General features: G+C 39.6%; 1 protein-coding gene across 1 annotated transcript in view; it reads left to right on the top strand.

The window, feature by feature from the left end:
• The window catches only part of DDX24 (DEAD-box helicase 24), a 29,185-nt gene extending 14,440 nt beyond the window's left edge, over positions 1–14,745 (top strand). Inside the window, exons 4-9 of the mRNA XM_074289698.1 lie at positions 1,528–1,681; positions 3,213–3,728; positions 4,736–4,811; positions 6,890–7,078; positions 10,250–10,379; positions 14,282–14,745. Of these exons, the coding sequence (XP_074145799.1) occupies positions 1,528–1,681; positions 3,213–3,728; positions 4,736–4,811; positions 6,890–7,078; positions 10,250–10,379; positions 14,282–14,526 (1,310 nt within the window). The 3' untranslated portion in view covers positions 14,527–14,745. The remainder of the gene's footprint in view (positions 1–1,527; positions 1,682–3,212; positions 3,729–4,735; positions 4,812–6,889; positions 7,079–10,249; positions 10,380–14,281) is intronic.
• Positions 14,746–14,947: the final 202 nt, after the last annotated feature.

Raw genomic sequence — 14,947 nt, 5'->3', positions numbered from 1 at the left:
ATATATATATATATGTATGTATGTGTCTATATCCATCTATCCATGTCTATATTTCTAGATATCGATATGTTTGTGTGTGTGTATAATACATATATATTCATAACCATACATATATACATTCATGTGTAAGGCTGTACAATGCATAGTTCAATGTTTTTCTGGAGATGGATAACATCTTTTTTCACATCTCCAAGATTTTCCTAAATCAACCAGCTCATCATTTCCAACAATATTCCAATTCAATCATATTCTGGGAAATTGTCTATGAAAGTTTTTTCCCAATTTTTTACATTCCTTATGTTCTTAGTGGCATAGGTTTTATTTATGCAAAAGAATTTTAATTTAAAGTAATTGAAATTCTTTTTTTTTAATACTTCAACAGCAGTATTCTTCCTTATAGCTTAAAGTCTGATATTGCTGAATCTACTTCTTTACATTTTTTCCCCTGGTTTCCTTGAAGTTCCTGACTTTTGCTCTTCCAAATGAACTTTGTTGTTATTTTTTCTAACTCAGTAACATAATTTGGTTTTCATGATAAGCTCAGTGTGAGTCAGCCATGTGATGTGGCTGCCAGGAAAGTTATCTTGATCTTGGGCTAATATAGCATCTATAGCATCATGGTCAGTACAGAGAAGGGCACGCAGAATGATGGAATGCCTAAAACCAGTATCATATAAAAATTGGTCAGGGGACCAGTTTAGTTTGGGGAAGAGAGGGGTCAGGGGGGCATGCCTGCTATTTTTAAATATTTGCAAGGCTGTCATGTGGGAAAGGGATTAGCCTTGTTTTTAGGGGGAGAGCAAGGAGTATTTATATAAATCACATACTGTGTGTCAAGCTCTGTGCTAAGTACTTTTTTGGAGGAGAAAGGCAATTGGGGTTAAGTGACTTGCTCAGGATCATATAACTAGTCAGATGAAAAGGGAAAAAAAAAAAAAGAAAAAAAAGCAGCAAACGACAACAAAAACAGGTGAAAATACTATGTTGTGGTCCATATTCAGTGTCCCACCAGATCCCTCCTAATGCTGAAATTCAATGATCCTTCTGTCTTACCCTCTTGAATCACCTGACTTGAAAGTGGTCTGCCTAGTGACCAGACTCCTTCATCTCCATACCATCCATAAGATATTAACACATTCTCAAAATCTTTAGCCTGGTCAAAATCTTCTCAAGCAGGGTCACGGGGCATTTGGTGCAGCCTTTGTGAATTTGGAGAGCTGCATCTCCGGTTGTGAGCTAGTGTATGTAGATGCCCTGCTTATTAGGGGTAATTAGGAAAGGGACATAAGTAACCCCCAGTGAGGAAATTCCCTCTACCAGCTTCTCAGCAACTTTGATGTTTTATTGAGTTGCTTAGGACTCTGGGAGCGACTTGCCCAGGATTACTCAGCCAGTATGGGTCATAGCTAGGTTTTCCTGTCTTTGAGACCAGCTCTCCCCACTGTGTGTCATTGCTCCTGTCACACTGATTATTCTAGGAAATAAGATGCCTCATTGTGCTTGGGATCCCTGTATCTTGTGTTCTAGGCATCAGAACTGCTCTCTTGGTTGGTGGAATGGCTCCTCAGAAACAGCAAAGGATGCTGACTCGCCGGCCAGAAATTGTGATCGCCACACCTGGGCGTCTGTGGGAGTTAATTAAAGAGCAACATCAGCACCTCTCGAATCTCAGGCAGCTCAGGTAAAAGAGCTTTTGTGAACTCTTGCCTTCCTCCCCTCAATCCAACCTGTTCCTAATTAGGTGACCTGGTTATTCAGTTACCCTGGTTTTTTCCCAGCAATTTAGTAACATGGCCTGAATGGCAGGCCTCATTTTTGTCCCAGAGGGCCTCACTGAAGCTCCCCTGATGTTATCAGTGTGTACCATGTCTGCAAGCCTCAGAGTTTTAGGTTAAAAAAAGAAATTGGTTCAAAGAATCAATTCTAGGAATTGAGTGTAAGGGAAGGAATATCTAGATTCATTTGAAAAAGACCTGGGGGTCCTAGTAGTCTGCAAAATCAGCATGAGTTAGCAGTATAACTGCTTATGTCATCTTGGTCTGCATCAGTTGACACATTGTCTGTGATGGAGAAGTTGAGCATTCATGCCATTAGTGGCCTATCCTGAGCAGACTGTAATTGGAGTATAAAATGTTAATTTTTGAGTAGAAGAATCTCCAGAATGATAAAGAACTAATGACAATCCAGTTTGAGAACTGGTTGGTGGAATCAGGGATGTTTAATCTACAGCAAAAAAGTTGAAATGGGGTTGTGGGTACCTAGCCAAGTGTCTCAAGAATTTTCCTGTGGAAGAGAGATTGTTGTACCCAGAGGGAGGAAGAAAGGATGGATTTGTTAAGCAAGGAAGGATTTATTAAGTGCCTTCTATGTGCTAAGCACTGTAAAAAGGCTTTACAAATATTATCTCATTTGATCCTTGTAACAGTCTTGGGAAATAAGTGCTATTATTATCCCCATTTTATAGATAAGGAAACTGAGACAGAGGCTAAGGGTCTCAAGGTCACATAGCCAGTGAGTGTTTGTGACTGGATTTGAACTCAGGTTTTTCTGTCTCTAGGCCTAGCTTCAGAGAGGCCAATTTCAGATTGATAAAAGGTTTGTTGTTAGGTTGTTTCAGTCATATCCATCTCTTTGTGGCCTCATTTTCTTGGCAAGGATAACTGGAGTGGTGTGCCATGTCCTTCTCTAAGATCATTTTATAGATATGGAGACTGTGCCATCTAGTTGCCCATAAGGAAAAACTTCCTAATAGTTGAAGTTGCCCCCAAAGTAGAATAGGCTTCTTCAGGAGATAAGTTTGCCTTCACTGCAGATTGAAACTTCTGGTTCAAATCTAGCCTGAAACACTAGCTTTGTGACTCTGGACCAATCACTTAGCTTTGATTTGCTTCAGTATATCCTCCAATGAGGATATACTGCCTTGTAGGGTTGTTCTAGAAAGAAATGAGATACTTGTAAAGCACTGTGCAGACTTAAAGCTCTATGTAAGTGCTAGTTGTTACATTACATATTACATACCATTGTATGAATAACATATTTTAAACAGTAACATGAAGGGAATGGCAGAAGGGATTCTTGCTTAGGTGACCTCTGAGGTCCCGTGTCTGTGATCCTGTGCATAAGTAGTTTTTTGAGATTAGATCTTCTTGGGGGCCTGAGGAGTGGAGCATGCGTGTGAGTCCCTGACTAACAGACTTCTTTTGCTGGGACAGGTGTCTTGTGATTGATGAGGCTGACAGAATGGTTGAAAGAGGCCACTTCACTGAGCTTACCCAGTTGCTGGAAATGTTGAATGACAACCAGTATAATCCGCAAAGACAGACATTTGTATTTTCTGCCACTCTGACTTTGATCCATCAGGCACCTGCCAGAGTGTTTCAAAAGAAAAACGCCAAGAAAATAGACAAGTTGGGCAAGCTCGACATGTTGATGCAGAAAATTGGGATGAGGGGGAAACCAAAGATAATAGACTTAACAAGGAAAGAGGCCACAGTGGAGACCCTGACAGAGACCAAAATCCATTGTGACAAGGAAGAAAAGGACTTCTATCTCTATTACTTTCTGCTTCAATACCCAGGGAGAACCATGGTCTTTGCCAATAGCATTGACTGCATCAAACGACTTACTGCACTTCTCTCTATTCTGGACCAAGAGCCACTTCCTTTGCATGCAAACATGCACCAGAAGCAAAGACTAAAAAACCTAGAGCGGTTTGCTGAACGAAATAAGTAAGTTGATGGTGGAGGCAGACCTGAGCTGGGAGGGAACTGAAGCTTATCTGTCTGGGGGGCAGATGTTGTTCCCCTGAAATGTTCTCCTGCCTTTCTTCCTTTCTACTTCCCCTCCTCTGTAGCCTTTTGGCTTCCACACCCTTGCTGAACAATGATTGACTCATTGTAAAACTTCATCCAGCAAGAGGAGAGAATGTTTTTCAGTCTAATTGAGTTCTTACAATCCTGGGGCTGACCTCATTTCTACAGCCCCAGGAATTACATTGAGCCACATGGGTACCAGAATGTGTTTGTTATGGTGAAGATGCCCTACAGATTCCTCAGTAATAACAAAGTTCAAACTGTGGGCAGGATAAGGGATGAGGAAGGACAGGAACAGACTAGAGAGGTCAGTTTCCAAGCCCTCAGTTCCAAAGAAAGGGCTTTGAATATGTCATTCTGGTTGTATTGTCCAGGTTGTATTGTATGGCTAATTTCCATTGCAAATGGTTTATTGTCATTCATAAAATAAAATATGGAATATTAGACTAGGTGGGACCTGTACAATTGGGAGCATAAAATGTTATATGTGACTGGACTCAGTGTGATCTTTGTAAAGTGAAGGCTAGACTGAAATTTAGTATATAGAATGTTATCATTAGAATTGGCGTGAATATTAGTGTTGGAAAGAGCATTAAAGCTAGGACTTTTAGGTATCATCTGCCTTAACTTCCCCATTTTGCAGATGAGGAAATGAAACCCAGAGAGGTAAAAGGTCACACAATTTACCTATGTATAATATACATGTCATGTATAAAATGTGTGTATACATTCATTCATTTTATATATATACACATACACACATATATATACATGCACATATATGCATACATCATATTGATAAGGCCCTTGAACTTATTTTAAAGGTTCTCTCTCTGTAGATTAACTGTTAACTGATGGTTCTCATTGTGAAGGATTTTTCCTTTTCAGTACTATTGTGCTGAATATCATCCTTTTCCCTACAGTGGTGTTCTCCTATCCACAGATGTGGCTGCTCGGGGCTTGGATATTCCAGATGTACAACATGTCATCCATTATCAGGTGAGCATGTTGGGGGCATTTGTGGGATAATTCCCAACCTACATTGGTAAGATAAGAGGCACAATCTCAGAAAGGTCATTGAACATTGTAGAACCAGCTTAATAGTTGCAAGTTACTTTTATTAGTGAGTGATAACATTTAGAGTGAGAGAATTAATCCCTCTAAAGGTGAGGAAGCGCCATTCCACTCTAAACCATTGATTTCAGATGCCTCTCATCACTCATACATTGTAGATAACTTCTCATCTCATGTAGGATAAAGTCCTGTACTGAAGATTGGGAGGGAAAAGCAGCTGCTCATGAAACAAATAGGGCTATGGTCTTAATGTGACATAGCAATCCATAAATCTAATTCCATAATTGGCTGCAGGAATAGAGAGGGGCAAAGAGTCCAGGCAAGGTTGGTCAGTATGTTGCTGTGCTTTTCCCTGCCAGAATACATCTGAAGGGGGATGCTGAGTGTTAGGGACCACATTTTAGGAAAAACATGGGTAAACTGCTGTGAGGTATAAGTGTTCAGTGTGAATAAAAGTTGAAGGAATTGAGGATGAAGAATGTTTAGCTTAAAGAAGTGTAGATCAGTGCTGGGGGGTGGGGATGATTTGGTAGGGAAGAGGGATTGGTTTTCATATATTTGAAAGGTTACTGTTATGATATGTGTTAGAATTTGTTTTCTTTAACTCCAGAAAGAACAAACTAGAATCCATATACGGAAATTACAGAGAAGCAGAACATATATCTTGAGCCAAAAGGGGCCTCAGAGGCCTTGCAGCCCAACATCTCATTGTATAGATGAGGAAACTCAGGCCCAGGAGCTTCTGACTTATCTAACTTGATACAGAAAGCTACACAGGTGGGACTTTGATCAAGGTCCTCTAAATCTAGTAATTACTGTCTGGTTCAAATCTAGCCTGAAACACTAGCTTTGTGACTCTGGACACTTAGCTTTGGTTTGCTTCAGTGTATCCTCAAATGAGTATGTAACAACATCTGCCTTGTAGGGTTGTTCTAGAGATAAAATCAGATACTTGTATAGCATTGCACAGACCTAAAGCTCTATGTAAGTGCTAGTTGTTATATTACATATTATGCTATATTACGCATACATTATATTATATATGCCACCAATACCATACATCACTACCATTGCCACCACTGCCATCATTACGGTTACTATTACTACAACTACCACCATCACAACTGCTCCTACTATTACCACACCCATTACTAATCATTACTCCCCTTACCACCACCATCACCACCATTGCAACTCCTACTGCTGTTGTTAGAGTGTCTCGTCCTTGGAAGAGTGGAGCAGAGAGGCTTGAGAATGAAATGATCTTTAAGATCTCTAACAGATTGAGAGATGTATTGCTGTTTTCAGTTCCTCAAATGATAGACTGTTAGGAATATAAAGATTTTAGTTAATCATGTTAATTTGTTAATTAATTCATTTGTCCTTTATCTGATATTAACAATAATACTGTGAGGTAGAAAGAGTGCTTATCATTTCCATAGCAATTTTATTATCCAATTCTAGGAAGAAATTGCAGCCCTTTGTAGGATCCTACAAAATTAGTAAGTAACCAGAGCCAGGGACAGAACATTTTTCCCAATTTATTCCTCTTTTTTCTTCAATTTTAACTGTGCTAATATTGAGGAATATATATTACAGGACATCCTCTCCATAAAAAACCTGGAACCCTGAAGTTCCAGGTACTGTGAAAATGAGGTCAGCCCTAGAACTATTAGAGCTTAAATAGATTAAAAAAACCTCATGGAGCCTCACAAGCACTTAGTTAGACTCATCAGCCATTGTGATTCAAGACCTTAGCTGTAGTGCAAAAAGTGTAGAAGACCTGGGATTTGAGTCCCAGCTCACCCACTTAGGCAAGTTACCTCATTCTTTGGGCCTCTATGTAAATTGGGGGTGACAGATTCTAGGAAAGGCTAACTTATTCCATGACCGTGTTTGCTTTTCACCAGAAGAGTACCCTGTCCTTCCAGAGCTAGCCTTCATATAAGCATCCTCTGATCCCATCCCTAAGATACCATCTCTCTTGTTGATCTATTTTAAAGGTCCCTCGAACCTCAGAGATTTATGTCCACCGGAGCGGCCGAACAGCCCGAGCAGCTAAGGAAGGTCTCAGTTTGCTGCTAATTGGACCAGATGACATGATCAATTTCAAGAAGATTTACAAGACTCTTGAAAAGAATGAGGAGATTCCATTATTTCCCATTGAAATAAAATGCATGAAAGCAATCAAGGTAAAAAAAAAAAAAAAAAAAGTACCAAAACAACAAACCTCCCACTTAAACAGAAATATTCCTCTGCTTAAAATAAAACAGCTTTCTCCTTACATTCTAGGCTTCTATCAACAAATTGGGGATTCTACAGCGGTTTTTCCTGTTAGGAGTAGCTAACTCGAGCAACATGTTAACTAACTAGAACAGCTTCTGTCAGTTTCTGTATCTGTGACACATAATATCTGTAATCTTATAATTGCTCTGAGGCTCCAATAAAATAATAATTGTAAAATACTTAGCATAGTGTCTGGCACAAAGTAAGTATAATGTAAATAGTAGCTGTTACTATTATTATTATATAAAACTTTCATATCCTCACAATATTATTACTACTACAGTATTGGACTTTCATATAATCAGTCTATTAATATTTTACTGCTATTTTGTTCATTTTCCAGATGAGGAAACTGAGGCAAGTTGGGATCCGGGACTTGCTCAGGATCATATAGCTATTTAGTGTGTGAGGCTAGATTTGAATTAATGAATCTTCATTAATATGAACATTCCTGACTTCAAGTCCAGCACTCTTTCCCCTGAGCCATCTATTACTACTACTGTAATAGGACTTTTATATCCTTACAACATTATTAATACTACTAGACACAAGACTACTAATACAGGACAATTCCTTGGAACAATAGATATTATTATTATTACTACTACTATTAAGATAGGACTTTTACATACTTCTCCTCCTCCTCCTCCTCTTACTACTACAGGACTTTCATATGCAATATTATTACTATTACTACCATCATAAGATTTTACGTACAATATTATTTTTATTATTACTACTATAACTACTGAAATAATATAATATTTGTAAAGTACTTAGCACAGTTTCTGGCACATAGTAAGTGCTCAATAAGTGCTTGTTTTCCTTCCTAACTCCCAGTTCATTGCTCTTTTCACAATGTGTCATATATTCCCTTTAATTTGGCAGCACATGGTTGCTTTTCCAATTAGGCTATAATATATATTGCCTTATAAACCGTAAATACTTGATCTTCTTGTTGTGAAATCTTAGGATAAATCACTTCAGCTTTCTGAGCCTCTGTTTCCCTATCTGCAAAATGAGGAGGATTGACTCAGTGATCTCTAAAGTCTTCTCCAATGCTAGCATTGTCAGTAAAGGAAATAATTATGGAATCCTAGATTTGGAACTGGAAAGGATCTTAAAAGTCATCTTAATTTTTATAGATAAGAAAAATGAGGTCCATGAGGCAAAGGTTTTTTTTCCCCAAGATTATTCATTAGCAAATGGCTGAACTAGGATTTGAACTCAGGTCCTCTGTGTGACTTCAAAGTCAGCTCTCTTTCCATTGCACTCTTATGTTCCACCTTCTTGGTCTGCTTTCTATTTATACGCTCACACTTCCTGATTTTGCCTCTCCATGAATCCTACCTAAAATCCATAAGGCATTCTAACTTGCGGAGCCCTGACTTTTAATTGGGATCTGATACAAATACTTGCATCATCTCCCCAGGGAGATAGACATGATATTTACATGCCTGTTTCTTGGGCCCTGATGAGCTCAGAACTAAGGGGCTGAGTGTTGGGAATTGAGAATTTCTAGGTTAAGCCATAAGCATTTGAGTGCCAGAGAGTTGCTGTTATTGAAGGCCCAACTATGGGGGCATTGTTGCAATAAACATGTTGCTCATTTGCAGAGCCTTCATTGCTCAGAGAATGTGCCAGAGAAATTGTGTAGGTCTCCAAGTAAATTAATTCAGTGTTCTTGCTTAAGGATTATTTTCACAAACGTTTTTCAGCCAGATATTTGTAAGTATTCTGGGCATGCATTGAATAAAAGTGCCTGATGGGATTGATGTATACAGTACAAGATGTGGAAGCATTGGAAATACCTAAGACAGTAATCCCCATCTCTTCCTCTGCTTCTCATTTCCCTAGTTGATGGGAATCTCTTACCTAGCCCAGATTTCCTTATGTTTATTTTCTGTGTGTTTTATATTTGCTCCTCTTTGTTCATGGTCGTTCCTCTTCTCTTCCCCCATTCAAATGTAAGCTTCCTCATGGCAGGGGGTATTTTCTGCCTTTCTATTCCCTGCACCTAGCATGGGGCCTGGTACATAGGAAGCACTTAAGTTGGTTGAATTAAATTGAAGCTCTAGTTTCTAACGGGACATAAGAAGATCTTCATAAAGGTTCATAATTCTCTTTCAAGCTTTAGTTAATAAAACTGTGCATTGGGGTTTGAGGGTGGGGGAAATAATGGCCTGGTAGTTGAGATATGGGTTCAAGTTCTGGTGTTATTACTATTTGTCCTTGGGTAAATAATTTCATGTCTCTGGGTCTCATTCTCTTCCTTAGTAAAATGCAGGGTTTAGAGAAGTTCCCTTCTATTAACAAAATACAGTCCCATGATTCTGAGTTCTTTTCCTGTGAAAACATTTTATGCTCTGTCAGTTAATCAATAAACATTAATCTGGAAGCTAGAGATAGAAAGAAAAAAAAGTGCTTGCTCTTAAAGAGTTTATTTTCTACTGCTACTATCACCACCACCACGACTACCCCAGTACTATAACTATCACCACCACCACTAATACCACCATCACTGCTTCTTTTACTCCTATCAGCTAACATTTATATAATTCTTATTATATGCCAGGCACTATGCTAAGTGCTTGTCAAGTATCATTTCACTTGATCCTCACAACAATCTGGGAGGAAGGTGCTATTATCCCCATTTTATAGATACACAACAACTCTGGGAGGAAGGTGCTATTATTATCCCCATTTTATAGATAAGGAAACTGAGGCAGAAGTTAAATGACTTTTTTAAGGTCATACAGCTATTAAGTGTCTGAGGCACTCATACTCAGATCTTTCTGACTCTAGACTCAGCATTCTCTCTACTGTCTCATGCTGAGAAAACAGCATATAAGGATATGTAAAATAAATCTGTACATCTATTCTATATCGTCATTCTCTAACTTCAGCATATGTGTGTGTGTGGCTTTACTAAACTTAAAATGCCCTTTGATGCATTCTGAGATGCCCTTGGCTGACCACTGCTTTTGAAAGCTTTTGAAATTGCGAGGCCAGCAAGATGCCACACATAATAAACACGGTATTTTGTGCCAGCATGAAAATTGTCTGCTTTATTGCAGGAACGAGTAAATTTAGCACGACAGATCGAGAAAGAAGAATACTACAATAGCCGAGCAAAGCAGCACAACGCCTGGTTCCAGCAAGCTGCCGATGCTCTTGAAATAGATCTGGACGATGATGTATTCATAGGCAAGTGGAGGGCCCTCGGGGGTGGGCGGCTGGGCTCTTGTCTGGTGAAGTCCGTCCATGTTGAGAGGGGGGTGAACACAAAGGAGCGGGGTGGCTGCCTTTCTTGTCCGGGCCAGAACAACAACAGAATGCTAAAGCTGCAAGGGACCTTAGAAATCCCTGTTGGAGAGAGATGGAAAAGGTCAGACTAATTGTCCAAAGCAGCTGGGGCCCAGCACACATGGGGAGCAGTGAGGCTTTGTGTCATCACAGAATATGGAGTGTCAAGGCAGGAGGTGGCCTTCAGAAGCCATCTCATCAGGTCTGGGGAGGGAGCCTGAAAAGGGAAGGGATGAGCCCAGGGTGACGCGGCAGCTCAGTGCCAGGCCCACGAGGAGAATCTGGGTTTTCTGGAGTTCTGGGGCTGAATCCTGCCCCAGATGCTACTCGCTAGCGGGGACCTCTGGAGAGTCATTGCCCATTTCAGTTTCTTCAGCTGTAAAATAAAATCATAACTAGGGCCTGCCTCCCAGAGTTGTTTTGAGGAGCAAATGAGATGATGTTTATGAAAGGCTTGGCAAAGTGCCTGGCATACAGTAGATGCCCATTTAATGATTTGGGGGCAGATAGGTGTCACGGTGGAAAGAGTGTTGGACCTGGAGTCATTTCCTGGAGTTGAAATCCGACCTCAGACACTTCCTAGCTGTGTCATCCTATGCAAGTCACTTATTGCTGTTTGCTTCAGTTTCCTCATCTGTAAATTGAGCTAAAGAAGGAATGGCAAACCACTCTCAGTGTTCTTGCCAGGAAAACCCTATATAGGGTCACAAAGAGTCAGGAATGATTGAAAAAATGATTTGAACAACAACAGTTTAATGCTGTTCCCTTCCCTCTTCAGTGCATGTAGTTAGCACTTGGAATCAGAAATATTAGTTCACATTCCTCCTCAGCCCTGTGTGATCCTGGGCAAGTCATTTAACTTATAACTGCCTCAGTTATAATAGAATCTTTCTCCCTGGGTGGTGGTAAGGATCAAATGAGATGATATTTTCTAGATACTTTTTTTTCCCCTGAGGCTGGGGTTAAGTGATTTGCCCAGGGTCACACAGCTAGGAAGTGTTAAGTGTCTGAGACCATATTTGAACTCGGGTCCTCTTGAATTCAAGGCTGGTGCTCTATCCACTGCGCCACCTAGCTACTCCCCAAATGAAATGATATCTATGAAGCACCTAGCCTAGTGTCTGACACATAAGTGCCTATTTAATGCTGTTCCTTACCCCTTCAATAATGAAGGAAGATTTTAGTTCATATTCCTCCCCAGACACTTACAAGCTAGAATGAGGGCAAATTGTTTAACCACTCATCCTTAACCCTAACCTTTGTGAGCTTCATTTTCCTCAACTGTAAAATGGAGATAACAAAAGCATCTATAGCATTGAAATCTTATAAGTTCCACATATTTAAAGTGCTTTGCAAACTTTAAAGCACTATACAAATTCTATTGTTATTAATCATACATTGATGTTCCACTTTCTGTTCTTCCTTGGCCAAAATAACAAATGCTCACATGTATTATACAATACTTTTGCAAGATGGTGGGGCAGTTGTTAGAGGTATATGTAGTACATAGTAAAAGTCGTGCTAGATATGGAGTCAGGTCACTTGAGTTTTTAAACACCTCCAGCATTAACAATGTGAACATGGACAGACCATGTAACTTTGAGGGAGCCACAGATTTTTGTCTGTGAAATAATAATTGCTTCTTCCCTTGTGCCTCACAAGTATAAATCTACACTGTCCACAATTCTATATTACCCTTTTTATTCCTGTTTGCCATCTTTTCTCCATTGAACTTTAGCTTTTGATTGTCTTTCTTTTCCTCAACCCTACCCTTTCAGCTTAACATTTTGCCTTGCATCTCTTGGCTTCCCTGCTTCTCAAAGTTTCTTTCATCCTTCTGTCCTTCACATAACCTTATGTCTTCTGAAGCTAATGAAATGTTTCTCTCTCTATAGCCTCTTACTGATCTCATCTATCCCTGTGGGTTCAGTGATTATTTCTAGGCAGATTTCTCTGAAGAATTTGTATATTTAGGCAAGGTGACGGAATTTTATTTAATACTGACTATATGCTAGGCACTATGTTAAGCACTGGGGCTGCAAATTGCAAACAAAAAGAAAGTCCTCAAGAAGCTTAAATTCTAATGGGAGAAGGCAACACAGTTTTCAGAGAGCTGAAAAGCAGGGGGATAGAAAAGGGGAAGTGTGCAAGGGCTGGAGCAGGGGAAATGATGGAGGAAAGTCTGGAACAGGACCAGAAGAGGAGTTAGTTAGCCAGCTTTGTCCTCTCCTTAAGTCTGGAAATTCAGAGGCAAAGTTGGGAGAAGGGACTAACTTTCTCTCTGTAACTATAGTCCCATTTATTAAAGGACAATAAGTTACTGAGAGCACTCTTATAATGGGACCTGTGTACTTTCCTAAACTTTCAATAAAATGTCTCTTACCAAAAAGTTGTTAGATGAAATATGTTATCTATTCTGCACAAGTCAACAGATACTGGTGAACAGATTATCAAAAGGGTCTTACTCACACTTTTTTCTCCTAACCTGCCCCTTCTTTTTCTGAGACAATTGGAGTTAAATGACTTGCCCCTAGGGTCAGGTCACACAATTATGAAGTGTTAAGTGTCTGAGGTCAAATTTGAACTCAGGTCCTCCTGACTTCAGGCTGGTGTTCTATCTGCTGCACCACCTAGCTGTCCCAAACTTGTCCTTTCTCCAGACTCCCTTATTTTTGTTGAGGGCATTCCCCATCCTCTAAGTCACTCAGGTTGGAAACTTGACTAATCTTTAGCCCTTCATTCTTTCTCATCTCATGTGCCCAGTTAAGTTGTCAAGTCTTGTCAGTATTTTGTGCTAGGTTCTGAGGATAGACAGGATGAATCAGCTCTTGTCTTCAGAGAGCTTATATTCCATTAGGGAGACAACTTTTACATATATGAGTACATACTAATTAAATGCAAAATAAATGTGGAGGGGATCAGGAAAGGCTTATGTAGACCAGAGGTTCTTAGCCTTTTTGTTTGTGTTATGGATTCTTTTAGCAGTCTCTTTGTTCATTGGGATCTGTTGATTTGTCACGAAGAAGAGACAATTTCACTAACTTTTCAGTAAGAGACATTTCACTGAAAGCTGCGTGATAATCACATTTTTTTTTAGTAGGACAACATTGTCCTCAGAGCCTTGTCCATGGGCGTTTGTTATAGATAGAAATACTGTCATAATGAGAAGCATTTGGCATAACCAATAAAGACTGCTTAGACAAGGCCCTTAGAATCAGAGATTATTAAAATTAGAAAGAATCTTAAAATATTATTAGAATGTAGGATATTAGAGTTCCAAGGGACTTTATGAGTTTTTAAAGCCGGAATGTACCTTAAGAGGCCTATGTAGTCTAATCCAATGATCCTGTTTTTAATATATATTATGGTTTGGACACAAAAAGTTCCTTCTGTGTAGGAAGCTCTTAAGAGACAAACAGATGAATGCTACTTCTGATTATTTGTGTGACTTGCAAAAACTAGCCATAAGAAGTTGCCTTGAATCATTCTGTCTACCTCCTTCCCTTTGTAGAAGCAGTATAAGTTAAGCATATTTAATCTGTGCCTCAAAACAGGCAGTGGTAGGGTTGCATTCAGAGCATTGTCTCTGCAGGGATTTTTAGCTGGGTAGTCAGCAAACCTTTATTTTTCCCATCAAGCATACAAGGATAATACCAAGCTTCTTCAAAGTCCTTTTGTACTTTACTACCCAAAAGAGCACCAAATTTGTGAAAATATCATTATGGGGGGGGGGGGGAGGAAAGGTTTCTAAAAATTCCTATTTATCTATTAAATAAGCCTATTTAATATGTTGTTTTTCCAAGGAGGAAGACGTAATGAACAAGAAGAGAGTCAGAAACAAAAGCTGATGAAGGGAATGAAAAAACAGTTAAAACATCTGCTTTCCCAACCTGTATTTAAAAACCTCATGAAGACCAAGTATCCAACCCAGTTTGGAAGGCTGACACTGCCTGAGATTCCTCTCCACACTTCAGAATCTGCTCTGACTACCATATCTCAGCAGAAGAAGAGGAGAAAGAAGAAACAACTAATTATGAGTATCAATTAATTTCAGATGAGCCAAAGTTCCGTCAGTAGTTTTATGCAGCCCTCCTCCTCCCCATCTGCTCCCATGGGCACTCCTGCTCTGCTCACACCAGGGAGAACGATGCCATGGCCGATTGGGCAGCTGAACCTGTCAAGAATTAGCAGCTCTTACTCACCCCATACATCTCTAACATGTCAATGTTTTTTTGTTTTTTTTTTAAAATTAAAAGCCATGACTTAATGGAGATGGTTGTCATGAATTTTTAGCTGGAAGGTGAAACAATTGGGATAATTGCAAAGATCCATGACAGATGGACTTCATGATAACATGGTTTTTCAGGCTCATGGTTTTAGTACTAGAAGTGGACTTCAGAGTTCTCCCTCATTTTACAGAGAAAGACACCAGGGCTTAGAGGAATTAAACAATGATTTGAATGTGTGTC

This window comes from Sminthopsis crassicaudata, chromosome 2, assembly GCF_048593235.1.
Source record: "Sminthopsis crassicaudata isolate SCR6 chromosome 2, ASM4859323v1, whole genome shotgun sequence".
Classification (NCBI taxonomy): Eukaryota; Metazoa; Chordata; class Mammalia; order Dasyuromorphia; family Dasyuridae; genus Sminthopsis; species Sminthopsis crassicaudata.
Note: the sequence above shows the minus strand (reverse complement) of the source record. Positions and strands in the feature narration are given on the sequence as shown.